The following is a 23,953-nucleotide window of genomic DNA, read 5'->3' on the forward strand; positions in this document are numbered from 1 at the left end:
TAGCCCAATATAGCCTTAAATATAAAATCGGGTTGGAGGTAAACAATTTAAATAACAGGAATTAATATTTTTTTCACTTAAAATTAATAAAAAAATACAGATCATATTTTATCAATTTTATCTTTATTTATGGCACAGGCTACATTTACTTTGCGTTAACAAGCTATTAATTGCTTCCCTAAATTGCGAATATTTTTATACTTGTAAACTTTGAATTCTATTTAATTAGGCCTGATGATATAGGGGCTTAAAAACTAATAGCTCATCGTCTGGTCTTAGAAGTGAAACTCAAACAATTTGATTATTTGGCTATATTATTTTAAAAAAGCCTAAACTATTTTTAATTTTTGAAAAACTGAAATAAATAGAAAAGCGTACCGTGTAGGCACATTATTAAAATAAAAGAATAGTAAAAAGAAAATATAGATAATACAAAATAATAGAATAGCCTAATACAAATAAATACTTGTAACGAAACAAGTCTGTCGTTTTAAGTAGACATCTTACAAGTGTTCAGTTTCCTTTACTGCTATTCTCTAAAATTACGTTATTTACTACCGTCATTATTTTGTATTCGGAGTTAGTGTTTTTGCACGTTAAATAATGAAAAGGCGGACACACTCCGGTACTTGTTTTGACTCACATGTGATCAAGTTGTGTAATTGTTGAAATTACGCCATCTAGTGGACAGGACACATTGGAACATATATTTTACTGTTGCATTTATCGTTTAATTATGTACCTGAAATATGTGAACACCACAAAACATACTTCAGTCACTCGCCAGCTCTTTAATGACTTTTGGTTTTGCAGTTTTGATAAAGTGTTTTACTTAAGGTCATTAAAGAGATAGTTTACCCAAAAAAATGACAATTCTATAATTATCTCATCCTCATGTTGTTCTAAACCTGAATTTCTTTTTTTTTCTGATGAACACAAAAGAAGATATTTTGATAAATGATGGTAAGCACAAAGCTGATTGTAACCATTGACTTCCATAGTAGGAAAAACTAATACAATGGAATTCAATTGTTACAATCAGCTGTGTGCTTACCATCATTTATCAAAATATCTTGTTTTGTGTTCATCAGAAAAAAAGTAATTCAGGTTTAGAACAACATGAGGATGAGAAAATAATGACAGATTCTGTCACCATTCATGCACTCATTCTTGCCCTTTAAATCTTTGCTCATTGTCCCTTAGAACGTGATTCTAAAAAAAAACACGAGACACAAGAGAGAAAAGCATTTAAATATTTATTAGACAGACTTCTAAAATTTATTTTAGAAGTTTTTGTCTGAGTTTGTTATAGTATTCCTTGAATAAAATAAAATTTATTTATTGCATTCTCTTGACATTAGAGTGAATACCTGATATTAGCTATTTACAGAGAAATATTTCAAAACCACATCAATAAAATGTATTTTTCTGTGTATTTTAAGACATATGTCTTCCTCTTTCATTGTGCTTTTCCTACCTACAAATTTCACAATAATTTGTGCTTGGTAAAAAATATGCATTTTACATCTTCAATCGAGTTTATTATATTAGTTACATAGTATTATGTACAGAATTGGTCAGTGGGTATTGGTGTCACGTGATCTGGTGGGGTGCTTCAAGCATTTCCATTAGGAAAGTGTCTATGGGTGTGTCTCCAATCAGCTTGAAAAAAAATAGGTGCTCCAAGCATTTGAGACCGATGGATCGGAGGGCAGGGAGGCGCAACAACAGTTTAGCAAACCTGTAAAATATGCATGTGATATTAAACACAGCCAGGTCAATCTTTTTTTTTTTAAAGGTGCAATGTGGGAAAGATCTTCTGACAGAAATGCAATATAATATACATAACTATATTATCAGTGGTGTATAAAGACCTTACATTATAAACTGTATTGTTTTTATTACCTTAGAATGAGCCGTTTTCATCTACACACACCACGTGTCCTGTTACATGAGAGTCGCCGCCATGTTTTTACAGTTGGGCTAAACTGACATACTGTTTTGCAGAAAGCGTTTCGTTCCACGCTGTCTCAGACGATGACTTGCTTGTCCTGTGGCGGCTACCATAGCATGGCTATGCGTTTTAAAACTGAGGGTGAGCTGTGGACTTGGTTGAAATTCACAGTCTCACCACTAGATGCCGCTAAAAAACCCACACTGTACCTTTAAACTATATGCATGACATGTAATTAAACTGTACTTTAAATATGTTTTCTGTAATTGTCTGAAGAAGAAACATGAACCAGTAATAAACATTATCTACATAGATTATCTATATTTTTCAATCATAATGCCCTATAGTGCTCAGTTTCAAGTGAAAATAAGCTAAAAATGTGTATTTATTAGGGAAAAATATGATCGGTCTGTAGTGAAGAAGCTTGTCTGTATGGCTGTACGGTACCTGCCAGGCTGGTCAGGGTAATTCTGTTTGGTGTAGGTCTCTAGTGAAGCGTAAACCTTTTCCCTCAGTGCTTCTACTTCCGCTGGGTTGGACAAACCTTTGGCATCTAAAAGTAGAGGTGATTTCCATAATTAACTACAGTATGTGTAATAGTAAATACATGCAGCAGAGTACAGTGTACAGGTATATGTGGTATGTCGGTGTTTACAAGCAACGCACCGGGGTTAAAGAGAACAATGGCTCTGAGGCAGCCTAGCTCTGTCTTGTCCATCTGCATGTCCTTCATTTTAGACACAAGCTCAGTCAGCACCCTATAACAAAAAACATAGACAAAAAAGTATATTAAGCCAGAGACAGAAATTTAAAAGGTTCAGAATTAACTCAAATATTTAAAATGGGGAGTGAAGTAAGTAGGGTGTGAAAAAGTAAATAACAAAAATTGAATGACCATTACTCTAGTAGCATTCTGATGTGTACAGTGGAAACCAACTCTTTGTTTAAAGGTAGGAATACCCGCCTGTTAAAAATGGACCCCACTCCTGCACTGTGAGCACTGCTCTTGTGAACATGCAGTCCTGTGCCCAGTAAGATACCATCTTTAACTGTGATTGAGCGATGTGAGAACGAAGCGATGAGGAGCTCATTCCATCCTGTGAGGAGAAACGGCAAGATAAAATAAGATTTACAATTACTCTCTTTTCCTCACACTTTCATTTATTCAACAGTGTTTTTTTATTATCGAGGCTGTAGTGACAAATTTAGCAGATGTTAAATGTTTGACCAGCAGAGGTCAGCATCCTCACAAACAACACTGTTCTGTTGGATCATTTGGTCTAGAAAGCAAGTTGCATGTCTAACTTGCATGTTTTTATCAGTACTAATATACATAGTTATTTTTATTATTATCTATTATTGAAACTTCATCCATAAAATTTATTTTACTAAAACATATAATGTCCATTTTGCATGAGCTCTCAGTTTTTTGATATGTCACCCTGGACAACAAAACCAGTCATAAGGTATTTTAATTTAGTCAATTTAGTTTTAAACAGAAAATAATAATGAATAAAACCAGGGTCACATACAGGTGCTGGTCTTTGAATTAAAATATCATCAAAAAGTTGATTTATTTAACCAACTCCATTCAAAAATTAAAACTTGTATATTATATTCATTCATACAGCACTCAATACTTAGTTGGGGCTTTTGCCTGAATTACTGCAGCAGTCCACTCTTTGTGAATCACCCCCACATTTTTAATGGGTTTTGTTTTACAATCCTCTACAGGTTGCAGTTATCCCTATTGCTTGTACACTTTTTGCTACCACATCTTTTCCTTCCCTTCGCCTCTCTATTAATATGCTTGGACACAGAGCTCTGTGAACAGCCAGCCTCTTTTGCAATGACCTTTTGTGTCTTGCCCTCGTTGTGCAAGGTGTCAATGGTCGTCTTTTGGACAACTGTCAAGTCAGCAGTTTTGCCCATAATTGTGTAGCCTACAGAACTAGACTGAGAGGCCTTTGCAGGTGTTTAATTAGAGTGTGGCACCAGGTGTCTTCAAAATTAAACCTTTTCACAATATTCTCATTTTCTGAGATACTGAATTTGGGATTTTCCTTAGTTGTCAGTTATAATCATCAAAATGAAAAGAAATAAACATTTGAAATATATCAGCCTGTGTGTAATGAATGAATATAATACACAAGTTTCACTTTTTGAATGGAATTTGTGAAATAAAAAAACTTTTTAATGATATTCTAATTAAATGGCTGGGGTTAGATTAAATTCTACTAATAATTAATTTAAATGATATAAAAATATGTATATTAATAACATTTACATTTCCATGTGTGCATTTGGCAAACACGTTTATCAGTAATCAAACCCATGACCTTTTGAGCTGCTAACCTAATGCTTTACCCATTTCGCCACATTCAGCAATTGTACAGCAACATTCATTGATATTATTTGATGATACTGATAACACTTGTTGTATAAGTTAAATGTATTACCACAAAAGTTTCAGATTTCTGGACCCCACTGTATCTAACTGTATGCATGTGTATGTATGCAAGTGTCACACACCTGCTCGAAGCAAAATGACTTGATCGTCCAGGGGCAGATCAGAGAAGTGAGGTATTCTCTTGGCCCACTCCACCAAAGTGAAAAGCTGCTTGTCAGCTGCGTGGCAGATATTAGTGACCGGGTCATTAGTCTGGGAAAGAAAGACATTTTATACCATATGACTGGCTGAAATATATATTTTAATGATTTGACATCTGTGACTCACCGAGTTTCCAGGACTGCTCTCTGTGTATGCCTCCGTCTTGGGTTCCACTGCAAGTTCTGCATCCAGAATCTTATCCACAGGCATTTCTTCATTAAAGCTGCTCGTTGATTCCACCTCATTATCACTTTTTTCCTTTCCACGCTGCCTTTCTTCCTGCACCGCTGCGGGAAATCCCGACAGTCGAACAGATTAAAACGTAAGTGCATTTTAATGAATTCTCCTAACAGATTTGGAAAGCTGTGCACATCAATGCAGTACTTAATAAATACAATAATAGTAACCTTTATTTACTATATGTAGCATTGCTGGTCACTAGCATACAGTATGTTGTTTACACACCTTCCCTCTTCATGCCCATAGCTAGGCACTTCTGGTAACGGCAATACTGGCAGCGATTGCGCTGACGTTTGTCGATCAGGCACTCTTTGCTGTCTCGACACGTGTAGGTCAGGTCTTTTCTGATGGTCCTTTTAAAAAAGCCTTTGCAACCTTCACAACTGTAAACGCCATAATGCTTCCCTGCAAAAACAATCCTAGATTCAGATTCCACCCACATGCAAAAGAAATGCTCATAAACATCTGTGTGCCGTACCTGAAGAACGGTCCCCACAAATGGCACACAAGTGTTTGGACATGGATCCAGGGCTACTGCATTGGTAGCTGCTCATGTTGCCCACAGGAGTCAATCCTGGTGGAGGCTTTATGTCTTCTGAGCTGTTCATATTCAACGAATTTATCTGAGAGACACGAGAAGGTCATGCAGCAGAGTTAGAGTTTTTGTCACGATACAGCCAGACTGTTTGTGTTCTCCCTGCACTTGCCAGCAGGCATCCACATAAACACAAGCCACACAAACAATCCAGAGTCATACACGCACAAAAACAGGCTCCACCCTGACAAAGCCATTGCACAAGTGGCTGTGAGAGTGCTGACATAATATTCATAGTGGCTGAATCCCAAACCGCCTACTTCCATACTATATAGTATGTAAAAAGCGCTATTTTGCGTACTATATAGTATGGAAGTAGGCGGTTTGGGATTCAGCCAGTGTTTGTCTGTTCCTCTCAGGAGAATTTAGCACTTTCCACCACATGCCACTTATTCTGCAGTACTACAGTAGGCCTGTAGGTGGCAGGCTATGGACATTTCTCAGGCACAACGAAAGTACGTCGAATTCTTTATGAGTATGTTTTGGCCATATGGACTGGAAATTAAGAGATAAGAAACATGCTCATTTCAATACATTCAGGGTATTTTAGAAGCTGTATGTCTGTCATAACACATATACATAAATTACATAAACACATTACAGCTTTAGTTGGTAAAGCAGCACAAGGGTCATGAGATTGTACAAAGATTTAGTGCACGTATTAAAAAAATATAAGTATGTATTAATTCATCTTAGTTGAGGTTGGAACATAGTAGAATATTAATATAATGAATGATTTATGTTTTATGATTTTATTGTAATTGATAATTTTTTTATCATGGTATGGTAAAGCAGCACAAAGGTCATGAGTTCAATTCCCATGAAACAAACATACTGATAAACTGTATACTACTTTGTAATCCACTGTAAGTCACTTTGGATAAAAGCATCTGCAAAAAGTATAAATGTAAATTATGTCTTTTTCATTGGCCTGAAAGCCTGATCCGCTTGACTGATTGTATGGCTTTTTGTAACCTCCAGGGAGAAACTGTTCATATGTACTGATGTCTGGCACACATAAACTGACCTCTTAAACGCCAGGGAACACGTTTTAGAAAAAGTGTGACATGATGCACATCATCTTAAGTGGACCATTAGCAAACTGACCTCGGGACTATAAACTGTTTGCTCTCCTCCTTTATTAAGAAAATTATTATTCCTCACATGGCATTGATGTTCAGTTATTTTTTAAATTAATTTAAAAAAATTTATTCAATTTTGTGTAAAAATTACTTAACTTGCAGTTGTAGGGTAACAAATCCATTTAAAAAAGGATAAAATATGTAGTTTTGTTTCATTTATCATACTGAAAATAGAAAGGTTTAGTTACAGTACTGTGGGTGCATTGCATTGTGGGATATAGTATTCCTCACAGTGTTCAGCTGTGGGCTCTTAAATTTAAAGACTAGACTCGACTAGCTTTATTGTCATAGCACAGTTTTACAATGAAATTTATTGTGGTCTAGAATTAATGTTTGCCAAAATATTACTGTGCAAAAGTCTAAGGCCACCATGCTATCATTAGATGTGTTGTTTTTGCAATTGTATAGTGATCATATATAATTATTTCTCAGTCTTTTTATTAGAATACAACCTGAAAATATAGGAAATGTGTATGTAGAATTAAAAACGGTATAAAAGTATAAGCTGAAGTGTCAAGTATTTAGGGTAAACTCCTCTTCCACTTGAGTAATAGCAGAAACTGCAGGATCTCTTAAAACTAAATGAAATTAAATTTCTAATTCTAATCGAATGACTTTAGGACTTTAGTTTACTCAAAAAAGCTCAAGATGTGTTTGGTGCCAAGAGAGGTCACATTAAATACTGACTGATGCCTAAAAAAGACATTTAGTTCTGAAAATTGTTTTGTTTTTAATTTTGTGTACATATTTCCTGTATTTTCCTTTTGTATCTTAATAAAAAGAGAAAAATAAATATGGATGGACATTAAAACTTTTACTAAAACATCAAAGCTGGTGGTGGTGGCCTAAGACTTTTGCAGAGCACTGTATACTGTAAATGTATGTATAGGGGTTGACGACAGCAATGATTTTATTATTAATTTAAATCTATTTACTATTCACTACACGTCCACACTGGCATGATGCTGGCAGAGAATTATGGGTGCGTTTCTTACCTGTGGGCTGCCAATAGTGTTAAAGCTCATAGTGGGTGTGGAGGGCAAAGAAACAGACGGTGAGCCGAGAGACGCGGTGATGACAGAATATGGTGAGCCCAGGCCATTCATAGAGGAGCCCAGGGTGCTCATGGGAGAGTGCAGGGGACGGGAAGAACTGATGACGGACGGATGACCCACCATGGAGCTCATTGGAAGGGGCTGAGAATGGGGGGAATGCAGAGTACTAGTGTCTGTGAAAAGATATAAATGAACAGATATTAAATGTTTGATCAAAACAATTATATTACAAAACATAAACAATAAATACAGTATATATAAAAAATATTAACATTATATATATTAGACCTCATCCTTACACAGACCAGTTTTGTTGAGGGAAAAATTGGTAAATAAAGTTAAAATGACATAACAATTTATTGAGAAATTCAAATCCTGATGGAGCACCACATTTAGGGCACTGGTTAATGGTAGATTATACCAACACAAATACACAATCCAACATAGTACAAGGACACACACAGGGCAAAGTTGCTCTTTTGCCAAAACAGATAGTGTTGCAATCCATTGCATCCATGCAATCCAAGATCTAATCAAATTAACATTCTCTACAGTGAATATGGCAGCAGGAATAAAGATCATAAAGTAAAAAAGATCATAAACACTTAAAAACATCAGTGACGTTTTTGCAAGATATTTAATTAGATAGTTTGGGTGCATTTAAAATTAGTGACTGTAATAAATGTTAATCTATGGCAAGATTAAAATGTACACTGTTAAACAAAAAGGTACAAAACTGTACCTTTTCTGTCACTGGGGCTGTACCCTCATAGGTTCATTTAAATATATGACTTAAAAATATTAAAGGAAAAATATTATACCTTAAGAACCTATTGTGTGCCTGAAAGGATTAGTTCATTTTATTAAAAAAATCCAGATAATTTACTCACCACCATGTCATCCAAAATGTTGATGTCTTTCTTTGTTCAGTCAAAAAAAATATTATTTTTGAGGAAAACATTCAATGACTTTTCTTATTTTAATGGACTTTAATGGACCCCAACACTTAACAGTTTTAATGCAGTTAAAAATGGCAGTTTCAACGCAGCTTCAAAGGACTCTAAACAATCGCAACCAAGGTATAAGGGTCTTATCTAGTGAAACGATTGTCATTTTTGGCAAGAAAAATAAAAAATATGCACTTTTAAACCACAACTTCTCTTCTTCCTCCGGCTGTGTGACGAGCAAGCGCAACCTCACGTAATTGCGTAATGACGTGTTACATATATGAAACGCACATTTGTGGACCATTTTAAAAAATAAACTGAAACAAAGAGTAGTATTCAACATACAACAACAAGTTCTGGATTAAAAGTGCATATTTTTACCCTTCTCAAACCCTTATGCCTCGTTTGGGATCGTTTAGGGTCCTTTAAAACTGCAATTTTAAACTGCATTAAAACTGTTAAGTGTTGGGGTCCATTAAAGTCCATTAAAATGAGAAAAATCCTGGAATGTTTTCCTCAAAAAACAGAATTTTTTCTCGATTGAACAAAGAAAGACATTAACATTTTGGATGACATGGTGGTGAGTAAATTATCTGGATTTTTTTTAAGAAAATTGACTAATCCTTTAAGGAAAAATATTGTAGAGTTAAATTTTAGGGGTACAAAACAGTTAACTGTACCTTTAAAAGATACACAATACACTCTAAGAAAGGTACAAAAGCTGTCATTTGGACGGTACCCTTTAAAAAGGACCATTTAGGTACATATATGTATACATTTGATACAAATATGTATCTTTGAGGTACTAATATACTTTTTTTACTGTAAGTTGTAGTTTTTGAAAAGGTGTCCCAATGACAGCTTTTGTACCTTTATTTCTGAGAGTGTAGGTTCCTTTACTTTCTAAAATTGAGGCTATATTGACTTTTTAAATATCAGGCATTATATTTTAGTAAATGGCAGTACAACTCAACAACATCATAATACACAACAACTACAATTAAAGGTTTTTCCTGTAGCTTAAATTAAAGCATCTATCTCTCTCCCTCTCTCGATCAGTCCCCTTTAAAATTCTCCTTCAACGTCAACCTCGAATTTCTCTCTCTTTGCCTGTTGTGAGACATATTTCACCAGTCGCCCTTGTTTAATGTCACATTTCTTTGTTAAAGACTATAGAGTCAGAAAAGCTCCATTGCTAACAGAGAAACGTACAATGTTACAAAGTGTCTTTGATGTTGTTGTCGGCCTTTGCGTAATGTTAAACTGTGCCACTGTGATCTAGATTATGTCTCTGGATAATCTGGGTAAGATACTGACTTGACCACAACATCCTATTTCCAACGTGAACCTAGATTATAGATTTATATATATTGGCAAAACTTTAATTTTAGATAGAGAAGCAAGCAGCTATTTTATAATATGGATATGATCACCAATTGATTGCATGATGGGCAACATGATTTTAAACTTATTTTTTAATCATCAACATACAATTTATATGTTTAAGTCTTCATAATAAGATGTTAATGTGAGAGATACCAGTGTCTATAATTTTCTCAATCATGTAAGGCAGTGGTTCTCAAACCGGGGGCGGTGAGATGGTGCCAGGGGGCCCCAGTTTTATGAAATTTAAAAAAATACATTATTTATCATGAATTCTGCGTAATCAAACCTAAAAAATAAGGCTACTAACCAAAAGCACTACTTTGTATAATTTTATATGTTTTTTATTAAAATGTTGCGTTTTAGAACAGTTTTTTGTTAATAATTTTCTTTGGGGGGCCGCGAAGGATTGCGCCTTACACAAGGGGGGCCGCACGTTGAAAAAGTTTAAGAACCACTGGTGTAAGGTACAGTATATCAGATTGATTTATAGATGTTTTAGTCTCCAGGTAAGGCAAAACTCCTCATGACACTCCATTCTGTTTCTCTGTCTCTTACTGCAGCTATTAAGGGCTATTGAACTCTCAGTTGTTATGATCATTAAGATCTCGTTATTCTGAGATAGACAAACAGATTAGTCTAACAGAACCGAAGATAGCCAGACATTCATCATGATTTCACAATCGCTCTGCTCAGTGCCCATGACCTTTGTTCAGCTGTCTGTGTGCAAAGTGCAGCTTTTGGCTTGCTGCTATCAAGTTCAGTGGAGACCACTTGAAAACTTACAGGTCAATGTGGGTGCAGTCGCATACATCCATGTTAACTGCAACACAGATATTCCATACACACAAAGCGAGGAAGATGAATATCGTGGTCAGTGAACCTCAGCAAAACAGAAAGAAACTATATGATAAAGACCAAAGCCTTTGATGGATGGATAGGTTCAAAATAGGATTTGGAGAGAGAAGCAATGTATGAAGTCTCCAAAGCACTTTTAATTTATTAAACTAGTAATACACAGTGACTAAAGACACAAACATTATATCTGTTAATATAGAAAGTACAGAGACAAGCAGACATGAAAGTGAATGAACTCTATGATTTGACCTGTAATGACCTCTGTATTACTGAAATCAAAACAAGCTGATTTGGTCACATGCAGCTCTCTTGTTTAAACTAGACATCTGTATATCTCTAAAGCATATGACCAGAGGTAAAATGCCGACCATTTCTTTAGGAAATGAAGAAATTTTCATTCATTTCAAAATATCCTGTCATATGACAGCAAATAATCTGTAGTTCTAAGAACAGCGTGTGACACTTGATGACCTCTGTTGATTTCACATTAAATGTACCAATCAACAGATATCAACAGAGACTGAAGATTGCAAAAGAGTCAGTCCAGTCAGATGCTTCTTGTTTATCAGAAAATAATCAAAAATTATATGTGTTCCTAAATCCTCGAAAGCCTAGGCAAATGGTTAAAAACAGAAATCTTTTCATTTGTTAGCATTGAATTTTTCTAAGGGGATCTAACAGCGTAATTCTGATCAATGAACAGGATTGACATGTCTGTACAGTATATTAACAAACAAAGACATCCAAAGTAATAGTCGACCGATACGTTTTTGAATGGCTGATGCCGATATTGAAAAAGCAATGTAGCTGATATGAGACCGATATAACAAAAGTGTAATTACAGTACATAAGAAACATATAGAAAAATTGTGAAACTAAATTAACATTTTTGTGCATTACATGCCGAGTAAGCGGAATAAACCTTAACATGAAACAGACATGAAGAGGTACAATGAAGATTAATATGGGCAGTTAAATATGAGGGACATTTAATGAAAACGTATAGGAATTTAAACATTGTTTGTATATCATTGACATCACATCACATGACATCACATTTTCTTTTGTTACAGCAAACAACAAATGTAATAAGGAATAGCCAGTTCTGGGATTTTTGATTGTTTGTGAAGTGAAATGTTTTCAGTTTTAAATTTGTCTAAACCACCTCTGTGCCCTCGAATGACCAAATAGAGAGATTTATCAGTCAAACTTTAAAAAACTACTATTTAAACCAAAGTCATCGAGTCGCTTCTAGGACAACTCGGGAGGTATTGTGCACATTAAATAGCGGTGTGCGACCCCCTTAATCCCTGTAGCGCCACAGAGCGCCACTCACATAGTTTAAAATGAAATAACATCATATTTGTCCCAAATCATTAACGATTAACATTGGCTGCTAACGTATATTTTGCATTTTGAAGTAGACGCTATCTGACTAAGCTCGTGCTATTTAATGTGCACTTCTGGTTTACGATACCTCAGAGTTGTCCTAGAAGTGACGCGGCGCTGAGCTGCGCGTCCGGTGTGACACCCTTAAAGCAGCAGGCGAGATGTACGCCCCAACATTAAATTACACATTAATTACAAAGATGTTAAAATGTTGATGCTCCAAAAACCAAAGAAGCGCCTTGGCACTTTTAAAATGTATTGTGTATGAGGCTGTTTACACTTGACCTTAACATGCGTTTTCATCGATCGGATCACAAGTGGACAATGTTAATGCCAGGTGTAAACGGTGTTCAAAACTTTCGACCACTTTCAACCACATTCAGAGGTAGTCGAGAGCCCTTTCGATCGGATTGCTTTTGCTTGTATAAGGGCACATGTGGTTGAATGAGTTCGAACAGCCACACGCCACCGCTCATTTATCTAATCTGAGGTACTAAACACAAGTTTTACGTCTTTTCTGACTTCCTTCGCAAACACACGGTGAACAGTGCTATTTTTAGCCTTTCATTGATAAATCTAAAGCAGCTGATCTGCGTAGTTTCATTTTAAAAGCGTGTGAAAGTTGCGCGATCCTATTTCATTAATTGCGCTGAAAATTCAGATAAAGCTCTAACATATACATGTACAAAACACTGTGCAGCATGTTTACTTGCTAAACAAGCTGCGGACTCCGACATAATATTAGTTTGCGTCCATATAAACTCGTCATTACTCCCGCTCGCGTTTGAATGACAGCAGAGAGACTCGCCCATCGTCTCACAGACCACCCCCTCAAAGTATTCAGGCCAAAAACGGTCGAAAGTGGACAAAAGAGACGGATTTAAATACCAGGTGTAAACGTGATGCGTCTCTCTCGTCAACAAACATTTTTAATTCAACAAACATTCAAAATTCGAATTTTTATTTGACAGCCCTACTCCAAACAATTAGTTGTTCCTCAAAATCTGTATTTACAGCCTCAATCATATAACTTACTAATGTGAGCTACTGGCATGAGCCTCAGAGCAGAGCAGAGCTCATTATTATTCATGACCCTTACAAATAGGGCAAAAATTTACCATTTTCATTTAAATCCTAGGTTGTAAATAGACATGTAAAACATTTCTGGATAATTTTTGCACTTAATAAAGTAACATACCTTCTATGTAAATATCAAAGAACAATTTAACATATTATTTCAATGTAACCTTTAATGTTACTGGAATAAAGTTTGAGAGAGAATTTAATTTTTCAAAAATCCCATTGGATTTCATTTTTAAGGAAAGACTAATTGCCAACTGTATTTTTACTGTTAAACAAAGCTCAATGTTTCTGTTAAAAAACACACAATTCAAATAAAATATTGTTATATTTATGTCCAAGGCGATACTGAGCTCCCTCCTTTATCCCTTTGTAATATTTATCCCTAAATATGATTTAGAGTACTGAATTATAAATGCATAATATGCATCATAAACAACTTTTTTGTGGTTTAAATATTAAATCAGTAATTTGCAAGCAATTACTCTATGAGAGCTACCTGTACAGTAATATACACTTTATACACTGTGTATACTAAAAATAAAAAGCTGTGATGATTAGTGTAGATAGAGGGGCCCCCACACAGTGTATTTGCATAGTGCCCAAGATTCCGTGCTACACCCCTGAAGTTCCTCACAAGCTGAACAGTCACTACCTTATCTGTTGCGTCAACATTGCCACCTCTTTGGGGGTTTGGAAGACTGACAACCGATCAGTGATGACAACTTCCGTCAACACTGTCTATTTGTGCATCAAATGATAGATTGTCCATGTCACTCCAAGTCTCTACACATACCCACATACACAAACATGCCTCAAAGGAGTTATTGTCAGAGAGAGGTAGATGGTACAGTAGAATAGTACGAGAGAAAGAAAAAAATGCCAGACAGGTGCTCTATAGGATATTGCCAGGATTTAACAGAGATTTTTTTACAATAAACTACTCTAATCTAGAGGATCTTAACTTGTTTGACTTCAAGGCCCCCTCATTTTGCACAACAATATTTGAGTCTCCCCCACTTACAATTTCTAGCTTAACTATTCTAGATTTTGTATCATTTTAAATTAATTCTAGTCATCTTGAGGACCTTTTCGAGTTGAAAAACACTGTTCTAATTTGAATTTTACTGTAAAGTCAATGCAGACTAGGTCATGTGCTGCCAACTTAAATTACTATAAAAAGGATATAGTGAAATAGATTGATCTAAATAGGCATTCCTAAAATATCCATAATACTCCAGTGTCACTTTGCCCTGATCTGCCAAGTCGTCTCACTGTCAACAGCTGAGAGGAGGTTAAGATCTACAACTGACAAGCAAAGCATCTGAACAAAAGAGCAAATATGTAAACATTAAAACATAAACAATGTCTGTTATGATTACAATATTCCCTCTCCTACAAATAATATACAGTATATGTATGCATGCCAATAAACCATATAACCTAGTACTCACTGTTGTAAATTTAACACTCCAATATCACAGTTTTAAATCCATTGTCGTCACAATACTCTCATCTTTCCTTTACATGCTAAATATGCACCTGCCCTGTTACTCCATTCTGCCAAGACAGTCCAGGCTAGCAACATTTAGAGTTTAGAAACAGGTCTGTTATCAGATACTCACGTTGGCTATAGTGGCCTGTCTCTCTGCCGTGTGGAGGCAACGCCGCTGGATCCCACATGACTGCGTGTGCCACTCAACCGAACGTTACTGGACCCCTGTCCGAACCCAAAATCACTGTGTTGATGGAACAGATGGGACACGAGTAAAACAGGACAACGTTGGGGGAGGGATCCGCCGGGTGGAGTCTGCTCGCTTACGGGATTACTCGGATTATTTCCGAGATTCAATCCAACAGGAACCGTTTAATGTTGAAGACATCAGCCTCCCTCCAACTGTTGTTCACCAGCCTCCTCCAGCACAGATTTTGGCCTGTCATGACAGAAGCTCAGGGTGTCATTAAATCCATTTTACCAGACGGACACCTGCTGCAAGTTAGGTTTGTGTGCGCAATGATATAAAGAGGTTATATTTGTTTGTGGTTAAGATTTGGAGATGACATTTTCCCCACAGGACATGTAAAGTAATATTAATTTCCGACCTCCCATTGGGGTCGCCCAAAACTCATGCAATTGTGTTTTAAGCAAGTTCCTCAGCCAGTATTGCTGAAGAAAACAGGAACTGTGGGACTTGAAACCGGGTTTAACTCTGGTAACTCAATTATTGTATCGGATGATTCCTATAATATGACACTAATTAGGGCACACAAATGCCCCCCCCCCTCTCTCTCGCTCTTTAAAGTTATGCAATTTAATTTGTAAGTTATTTAGGTTCATTTTTAAAGGGGACATATCATGATAATCTGACTTTTTTCCATGTTTAAGTGCTATAATTGGGTCCCCAGTGCTTCTAACAACCTGAAAATGTGTACAAGATCAACCCAGTATTTTTTTTTTTGGTAAACCATTCTCTGCAAGCATGTGAAAAAATGTAATTGAAATCTGGCTCCCCTTGTGATGTCAGAAGGGGATAATACCGCCCTTTAATCTGCACTATCTAACCAAAGCACTGCCATTTAATGCAGAAATCAGATCATTTGCATTTAAAAGGACACACCCCAAATCGGCACATTTTGCTCACACCTACAAAGTGGCAATTTTGAGCTAAAACTTCACATATGTACTCTGGAAAATCTTTAAAAAGTCTTGTGAAATGTCCCCTTTAATACATACATGCACCCCTGAATGCAATGTAAATCTTAACAAGGTTGAAGGTATTTCGAAACAGTGATGTCTAGCTAGTACTACACAGATAAGACGACTTTGAATTGAAGCCTATAACTTTATATTTTCGCAATAACTGTTTCATTGAGAGATAGATGGTAGATCGGTAGAAGTAGCTGTCGAATTGCCTTTAGGGTGAATCTAAAAAAAGGCTTTTAATAAGCCATTCTGTAAATGAAATGGCCCACATAGATTAGTCTAAATGAAAAGAGTAGAGATCACACAGAAGATTGACACAATTGGAGCTGCTGTAGAAATGGACGCATCATAGGTGCGAAAAAGTTGGAAACAGATAAATCAGGACCATAGAAAGCCTCAACCCTTGGTAAGTCATGTTAGACCTGTTAGCCTACAATCCTCCAGTCCTCTCATAGTATTTGAGAGTCCCAGCCCACACAAACACACATGAGAACTGAATAGACCTACTTGATGATTGATGAGAGCATCCTATTTTCAAGAATGGAGGCCTTGAATGCATTCTTTTAAAAAGCATGTTTACAACTCAGTGAGAGTTTCACCATATGTGTTTCAAATAATGATGGCTTTCTGTCTCTTGAAAAAGATAAAGTTAGGTAAAATATTCTTCTCTCAGAGTTAAAATCAACTTTTAGAATTGAGATCATAGAGAAATTGTGTATATGAAAGCTGAGGTCAAACTGAGGCATGACCTGCAGACGACAAGCACGTGGACATGGTTAAACCCCAGCATGGTGATGAAAGTGTCCACATCTAACATTACAAGGCAGCAAGTCCTCTGGGAACCAAAACGTCCGTGGATCAAAATAAACATCCACCCTTGCTCCAGTCTACTTTACCCTCAACTTCTTACATGATGACCCTTAAATGTTTTAATACCCAGGAGTAACCAGCTCCAACAAAATATCATCTCTGCTGTATTACAAACTCTTCTAAATGAAGTTATTTCACCATAAAAGCACCATTGGCATGTCTGTGCATCTGAAGGTTAACTGTTAAACTGCTCCTTAAAATGGACTAAATAATCCTACAGTTCATGGAATATATAATAGCTAGCAAGCTAGCAATAAAATATTTTTTTGGTGCGTTTAAGTAGAGAGAAGGAAGGATGACAGATAATGACTTCCAGTGCTGAAATTATTCTGTGTGCTCATCCATTCAGTCCTGGTGACCATCTGTATACCCCCTTTGGTAATGCCTAATTAGAAAACACTGTTCTTCACAAATTCATTTAATACATTCTTTACTTCATAAAGCCTTGCTGCGCCTCTTTGTCTCTCCTAGTCATTAATAATGCTGTAGTTAGGGCCTGGTTACTTGTTGAGTAACATATGGAAGGAAATATATGACATCTAAAGAAACGGCTGAGAGAAAGGTGTGTTTGCCATTTGAAAACATGTGCAGAGATAACAATACCAAAGGACCCGATGAACTTTCTGATCTGTTCTTACTACTTTGAATCACCTACGGGTTTTGTATGGGTTCACATTGTTAAAGGAATGTAATGGCTATAGACACCATTTTGACAGCATAACAACAGGAAAGAATCAAAGCAATGTGATGATAATCTAATCGCTGACAGGATTTCTAGGAAATATAAAACCAGTTCAGTATACATTCAGAGAAAGATACGTTTAAACATTCTTATGTACTGCAATTAGCTAACTTGGTGTAAATAACTACAGACGGTTGTTAATTCAGTGTGACTTTCAGTGTCTTCAAAGTACAGATTAAAACCAATGCACGACTTGGACACAATTCTATAACAGCTGAGCTACACACATCACTTTACAATAAAAAAAAAATCAAAAAAGGGCTCCAGACTTACTTTTTTCACTAGGAGCACAGTGGCCCCCAACTGAGAATTTTAGGGGCGCAACCAGAAAAGTTTGGGGCACACACTGTAAATCAACATGCTAACCAAATAATCACATTTCTACTAATTTCCACTGTATTACTAATAAATACTTTGATGATAGATGCAGAAAGTACAATGTGCTGTTTCAAATTCAGTGTCACATCACAAAAATAAAGGTCAAATTTACTGGTCGCACATGTGCGACTGGATGTAAAATTCAGTGGCATACTCTCAAAATTTGGTGGCAAAATGCCACCATTTGGTGGCAGTCTGAAGCCCTGATATGTATATGTTTGTGCAGAGAGACACATGAAATGCAACTGCTAAACCCCAAGTCCAGAGCTCCTCTGTCTTGACCTTCTGTCAGAAATCACTAAACAAGTTCATAACCTTTTTAAGGAGGTCTGTCTAGATATGTGTCTGGTTCTCAAAACAAAAGCCAATGCTGAAAACATTATATTCTATAGACAGTTTCAGAAGTAACAACATAAAAAAAAACAGCGTTCACATAACTTCCGGTAAACTTCCGCAAAGAACCAATAATAACCTTTTACAGTAGTTTTTTCTAAAAACAGAAAAAATAAATGGATTTTAGTAGATAAATAGATAAAGTAGATTATCTTAGTTAAAATAATAGCTAAAGTGTATCAAAAACTACACTGAGCTAACATTACTGTGTAAAATGTACTACAATGTGTACCAAGGGTTGCCAACTGTACCGTATTAGCCGGGACGTCCCGTCTTTTGAGGCTAATTGTTTGTCCGTTTTTTGACTACTACTCTTATCTAACCAGTGACTGATACAACAGGCTTGTTCAACTTCATGCGGCATCACAAGAACCGAGCGGCAGATAACATTAAAATCCTGCGAGATTGATCCGAGAAATCATACAGAAACGACTGCTTTCAAAATGCTTTTGCGGTACTTTAATGTCATCCACCTGTCAGTTCTTGCATAGCAACAGCAGCAGTGCTGATCACGACACTTGATAATGATCTCCGACACCTTTCATTCAATCACGATCAGTATATGTTTAAGAGGGTCAAATAATACGATTTCATGTTTTCTTTTTTATATAGTGCGTTATTTAGCTGTTTGTGCATGTATAAGATCTGCATAGTTACAAAGTTCGTTTTCAATTCTGAAGAGATCGCTGATCCAGAGACCTACCCAACACCTCAATCTGAAATGCCCAAAGGCATTTCCAACTTTGATAGGAAATTCTCGCTTGTGATTTACAGACTGTAAGTGTGCTTTGATTAAAGTATTTAATGTTGACTCAAAAAAAAAAAAAAAAAAATACAGCTCACAGAATCTATGTTAGTTTAAGTTTGTCACATGTAAGATTAAAATGAAGAGGATAATGTTTTTTACCTTGTGTTTTATTTTAGACAGATATGAAAGGTAATGGTTCAATTAAAGGACTGTGTTAAAAGTACCTGCTGTAAATTAACAAATTATTAATAAACCTGTTGCCAAGGCATAAGAGATATAAATTAATATTTTATTAGGAGATAAGCTATCATTTTGACAAATGTCTTAAATACACTGTATGCACAAAACCATATGCTCACTGCCATGGCAGGTATCCTTTGTCGCGTATTTCAGAATGAGAAAGTTGGCAAGCCTATGGTGTACCCCCCTCGTCTTTAGGAAACCAAAACATTTGTTCTTTTCGACAAGGTATTTGTTCCAGAGTTCAGTGCCAGCGGTGCGTTTCCCAAAAGCATCATTGACTAACTATGGTTGTTGTTACCACTGAACTCTATCGGTAACGACAGAACTTGCGTTAAACAAACACAGACCGGAAGTTAAGTTCAGTCCAGACGCATAATGCGTGTGCATCCGATTAGAGAGTCTATAAAACTTTGTAAAGAAACAATCCGCCAATTTTAAGTTTTGCCTCAAATAACAATTAAATCTTACTTACTACTGAAGAGCTTGACAACTTTTTGAAGCCGATTGATTAAAAAAACACAACTTAAATGCCAACCGTGAGTGACCATGCGCGAGTTCAACTGCTTGCCTTGCGGCACTGCGCCGATCGATCAAACTATGACACCAAAGTACCGCGGGATGATTTTGAGAGCTACGCTGTCGAATAGCTCTCGCGGTACTTAATGTCATACATCGCTCGGTCTGTGTAAATCTCTTCTTTTACTGTCTATGGTAAATCAATCCCACTGATGGTAACGCCGCATGAAGTCGAACACGCTATTTTTATTTTCATTTATTAATATTTAATGTGTTGAATATTTGTTAAATAGCTGTTCTACAAACTGTTTACTACTAAATCAGAAACAGTCGAATAAGCCTTATGTCAGAAAGCCGCGGTCACCTGACTAATCTCGGACTGATAAAACGCGTCCTACAAACTGACTGAAGTTCATCACTTCAAATGCTATGACAACACAAGGCGCCGTGACAAACGACACAAACTACTGCAACTCACAAAGAACAGGAAATGAATAGACTTACTAAGATGTAGATATGTATCGTTATTATCCATTATCCAGTCAGTTTGCTGTGTGTTTATTCGTGGAGGCGCGCAGCACCTCTCTTCATGACTCCAGCCAGCCCGAGTGAAGTAAACTCCGCGGAGCTTCTGCCTGTCCCAGGGCCCCGCACAGGGGGAGGAGGGGTTTCAGCAATGACAACATTCAGATAAGGACAGGGAAATTATATTGTTTTAGCCGTAGATAAGTTGAATGTTGCACCGAATGTTAATCTACAAAATAATATCTGGAGCTGTAACCGTGACTAATCACTTTTCACACAAGAAAATGTTATTACATATAGTGATAAACTTTTTAGATATTGGCCTGAAGAAATTTAACACAGAACAATTACAGATTTTAAATTGGTAAATGCATAGTTTTTTGGACAATTACTACTTTTAGGAAATAACAAAATAAATAAAATAGATCTAAATTAGCCAATCAGATTACTGTACATTTATTTTTTTATTTAGCAGACAATTTAATCTAAAGCATTTAACATAGTTAAAGTAAACATCAGATCAGACCACGCAAAAAATTACCTTTTACAGTGTATGATAAAATTTTATTTTTATCAGGCAAACTAGAAAGATATTTATATAATTGTCACATTTTTTTGTTTTTTAATATGTTTTACTTAAAGTTAATCAAATCGTAGTGCAGTCAGATCTGTCGCTTTGCCTGGTTTCAATCATTCAGATTCAAACTGGTGGTCCAGAGACTCCTTAAAAAACCCCCAGACTGAGTTTGGGGGTCACACAAGGGTGAGCTCTTACCACATCGAAGGTTATTCAGAAGTCACCCACATTCACAGTCTTGAACTAGTGTGGGGTTAGTTTTCTAGATGACCAGTGACTTCACAAGGCTTTCCCCTCTAGTTTGTAGGATAAACCCAGCACACCCCCAAAACCTACTCAGTGTAGAAACATCTATTAAAGAACACAAGAGCATGGTAACCAAGATTAATAGCTTTTTTTCCAACCCATCTCACTCCAATCAAGGCTTTCATTTGAACCCCCTTTCTTAAGTCTATTAGATCATGTTTATTCATTAAAGTCAAACTGAAGAATTAAAATAGCCATTCGTCACTGCTCTTTTTGTGTGAGCCTAATGGTGGCACATGGTGTAAGACCTGTAATTTGTTATCCCCCTTTTTCTGCTCAGGCTTTTGTATTGTTCTATTATTCTTAAGACTTCTTTGGGGGGATAGTAATAAATTATATTTATAAATTTTCTTTCTCTAAATATATATATATATATTTTTTTTTAAACATACTAATTGGAATTTCATTGGATCTTTCTTGATGGTTTCAAAGTAAGCTTTGCTCACTTAGTTTGATTGAATTTTTAAATGATTGTTTTTCTTTTCTCAATCTCTTTTAAATCCTGTCGTGTTTCCTTTGCTTACTTATCTCAAAGATAATCAGCCACACACACACACTCTCTAACACACTAACAAATAAACACACACACAGCCAGAGCTGTCAGTGAGCCAAACCGTATGCAGTAATCCCTTTGTATTCACAAACCCATCCAGACAAACAATGCACCCAGCCTGTCCCACCCCCAGCACGGCAGACCTAGGCCACCTGCTAACTCCACATTATAGTTGGAACAACACAGTCAAATGTAATAAAAAAGACACACCTGATGCAGCTCCTTGCATGAATGGTCTTCTTTTTTCTTTAATCATATCTTAAACCTCGTGTCACACAAAATTTCAAAAACTCATATTCTTCTTCAAATCCCCCAATAGTGCATTCTGCAACTCCTAATTCCCCCAACACAAGCTTAGATGATAAGTGATCCCCACTTCAATGGAGACAATGCTCAACAACTGTTCAACATCATCAATCTCAGTGGACATCCATCACACAAACAAAAGATGGAGTGATCAGAGGGCTATGTTTGTGAAATGTCTGTTTGCTTATTCTCTTCTGCGCTTTTCTATCTCTAACCTCCATTTATTTCCAGACCTCTGCTTTCTCTTGATGACTGCTCAGTAAAACGCCCACAGGGATACAAATGCAAATGTGCAGAATCTGAGGAATGGGGGTGATTTTATGAAATTGTGATGACAGGTGAATTCCTTAGTTTCAAAAAAAACTTTTTTCAACAGGAAAGTGTGACATTGTACTTGCTCTGCAGTTTAAAATTGCATTGCTTGCTGATTTTACTCTAACTGCAAATATGAGGAAATATTTTTTTGCTTATTCAGTGAGTATTTCAGAGCTGGTTATCAACATTTAAACTAAGTTTTGCTAGCATCAGTAACACTTTTTTTTGCCGGTTTGCGGATGTACCTACAGGTTGATACAAGAAATTAGTCAACAACCATAGTAAAATGGATTTATAACAAAAAAAAGGGCCCGTGGCAGTTAGCGAGTAGTAGTCAGAGCCCTTCATCTATTCCTAATGGATATTCTTCCCAACTGTTACATCCATCCATTCTCCGAACCCGCTTGCCCTCTGCAGGGTCACAGGGGCTGAACTCAGCGTGTTGGGCCACACAGACAAGGTTCAGTCTGGATGGATAGTGTGTTACAGTAACCTGTTAATCCTCAGTCTGTCTTTGTGAGGGGGCTGGTGGGTTTATACATAATTAATCTGAATGAACTACTGGTTAGCATTAAAAGGGCCTCAAGAACCTCATACTATAATTTGCTGGATGTTGTTATTATGTGAAAATGAGTGGTTTTCTGCACAGCGACTCTTTAAATCTTTACACAGTGAACGCATGTCTGGTTTAATTTTGTACAATCACAACTTCAGCAATTTGATATGAAGAACATGTATTTAAACAACTTTGCAAAAGTCTACGGCCACATATAACAAAGCTCTTCATGTAATGTTTTATAGACATCATTATATGAGGTTTGTTTAGTAGTTTATGACGTTAGTGGAGATAAGCACACATAATGCTGACTGAAGCTTCTTTGAATACATCATGAGAGAGCTTCAAATCCAGTGGAGATGTTGTAGACCACTTCAGGTTAAGCTGACAATGTCCTGAGAAGACCAACAAGATTATGGCTATGGGCACCTGTTTTAGATCTTCAAATCAGTTAATGTGGCCTGCTGTTTTAGTAAATGGCAAACGCTATGAAGATCTTATAAAGCAAGTTGTAACCAACAGTTTAGATGTTTTTATTTCTTTCTATTAGTCTTCTGTGCTTAGATTTTTTTTATTCCTGCTGTGTTTACCTCTTATATGGTACTGTCATGTTAATGGTCTTACTTTATACTCGACTGCTGCCATGCCTGCTAATTGTTCTGGTGAGCATCCAGATGTTCTATAATTTTTATACTATTATTTTTTATTACTACTATTTACTGTTTGAATACTATACATAATATATGATCATATTTTGAACACTTTGTTTAAGCCAGTACCATTGCTTTAAATAGAATTCACAGTGGCCATTGTTGGCTTTGTGACACACAGGACAAATGTCAAAGAGTCAGCTTTCAGACAGTATTGGACAGAAAAGACCTTGCCATAGTTATTGCCCAACTGTATGTCTAAATTAGTATAAGTACACCATTTTTAATAGATTAGTAAAAATTCCATACTCATTGTG

At 36.3% G+C, this 23,953-nt stretch overlaps 1 protein-coding gene across 2 annotated transcripts; it reads right to left on the reverse strand.

Annotated features, from left to right (window-relative positions):
• Positions 1 to 1,239: 1,239 nt before the first annotated feature.
• Positions 1,240 to 20,511, reverse strand: rxrgb (retinoid X receptor, gamma b). Of its 2 annotated transcripts, XM_065256005.2 has the most exons (11): positions 20,353 to 20,488; positions 14,880 to 15,188; positions 7,538 to 7,770; positions 5,284 to 5,428; positions 5,031 to 5,210; positions 4,692 to 4,852; positions 4,487 to 4,616; positions 2,919 to 3,051; positions 2,621 to 2,712; positions 2,402 to 2,507; positions 1,240 to 1,741 (listed from the first exon to the last, which is right to left on the reverse strand). In XM_065256005.2, the coding sequence occupies exons 2-11, from the start codon at positions 14,935 to 14,937 to the stop codon at positions 1,594 to 1,596; spliced, it is 1,386 nt and encodes a 461-aa protein (XP_065112077.2). In that variant the 5' UTR covers positions 14,938 to 15,188; positions 20,353 to 20,488; the 3' UTR covers positions 1,240 to 1,593. The 2 variants fall into 2 exon arrangements, with proteins under 2 accessions (XP_065112077.2, XP_065112078.2); XM_065256006.2 differs by lacking the exon at positions 14,880 to 15,188 and having other exon boundaries at positions 20,353 to 20,511.
• Between the last annotated feature and the right edge of the window lie 3,442 nt (positions 20,512 to 23,953).

The sequence above is a fragment of the Paramisgurnus dabryanus genome, chromosome 12 (assembly GCF_030506205.2).
Source record: "Paramisgurnus dabryanus chromosome 12, PD_genome_1.1, whole genome shotgun sequence".
In the NCBI taxonomy this organism is placed as follows: Eukaryota; Metazoa; Chordata; class Actinopteri; order Cypriniformes; family Cobitidae; genus Paramisgurnus; species Paramisgurnus dabryanus.

What these genes read in the sequence shown, in the direction of transcription:
- rxrgb (XM_065256005.2), bottom strand. Translation starts at nt 14,937, where the DNA reads ATGTGGGATCCAGCGGCGTTGCCTCCACACGGCAGAGAGACAGGCCAC. An exon ending in GACAGGCCACTATAGCCAAC is followed by an intron (nt 7,771 to 14,879) that starts GTGAGTATCTGA and finishes ATCTTTTCACAG; the next exon opens with ACACTAGTACTCTGCATTCC. An exon ending in TTGTGGGGACCGTTCTTCAG is followed by an intron (nt 5,211 to 5,283) that starts GTACGGCACACA and finishes TTGTTTTTGCAG; the next exon opens with GGAAGCATTATGGCGTTTAC.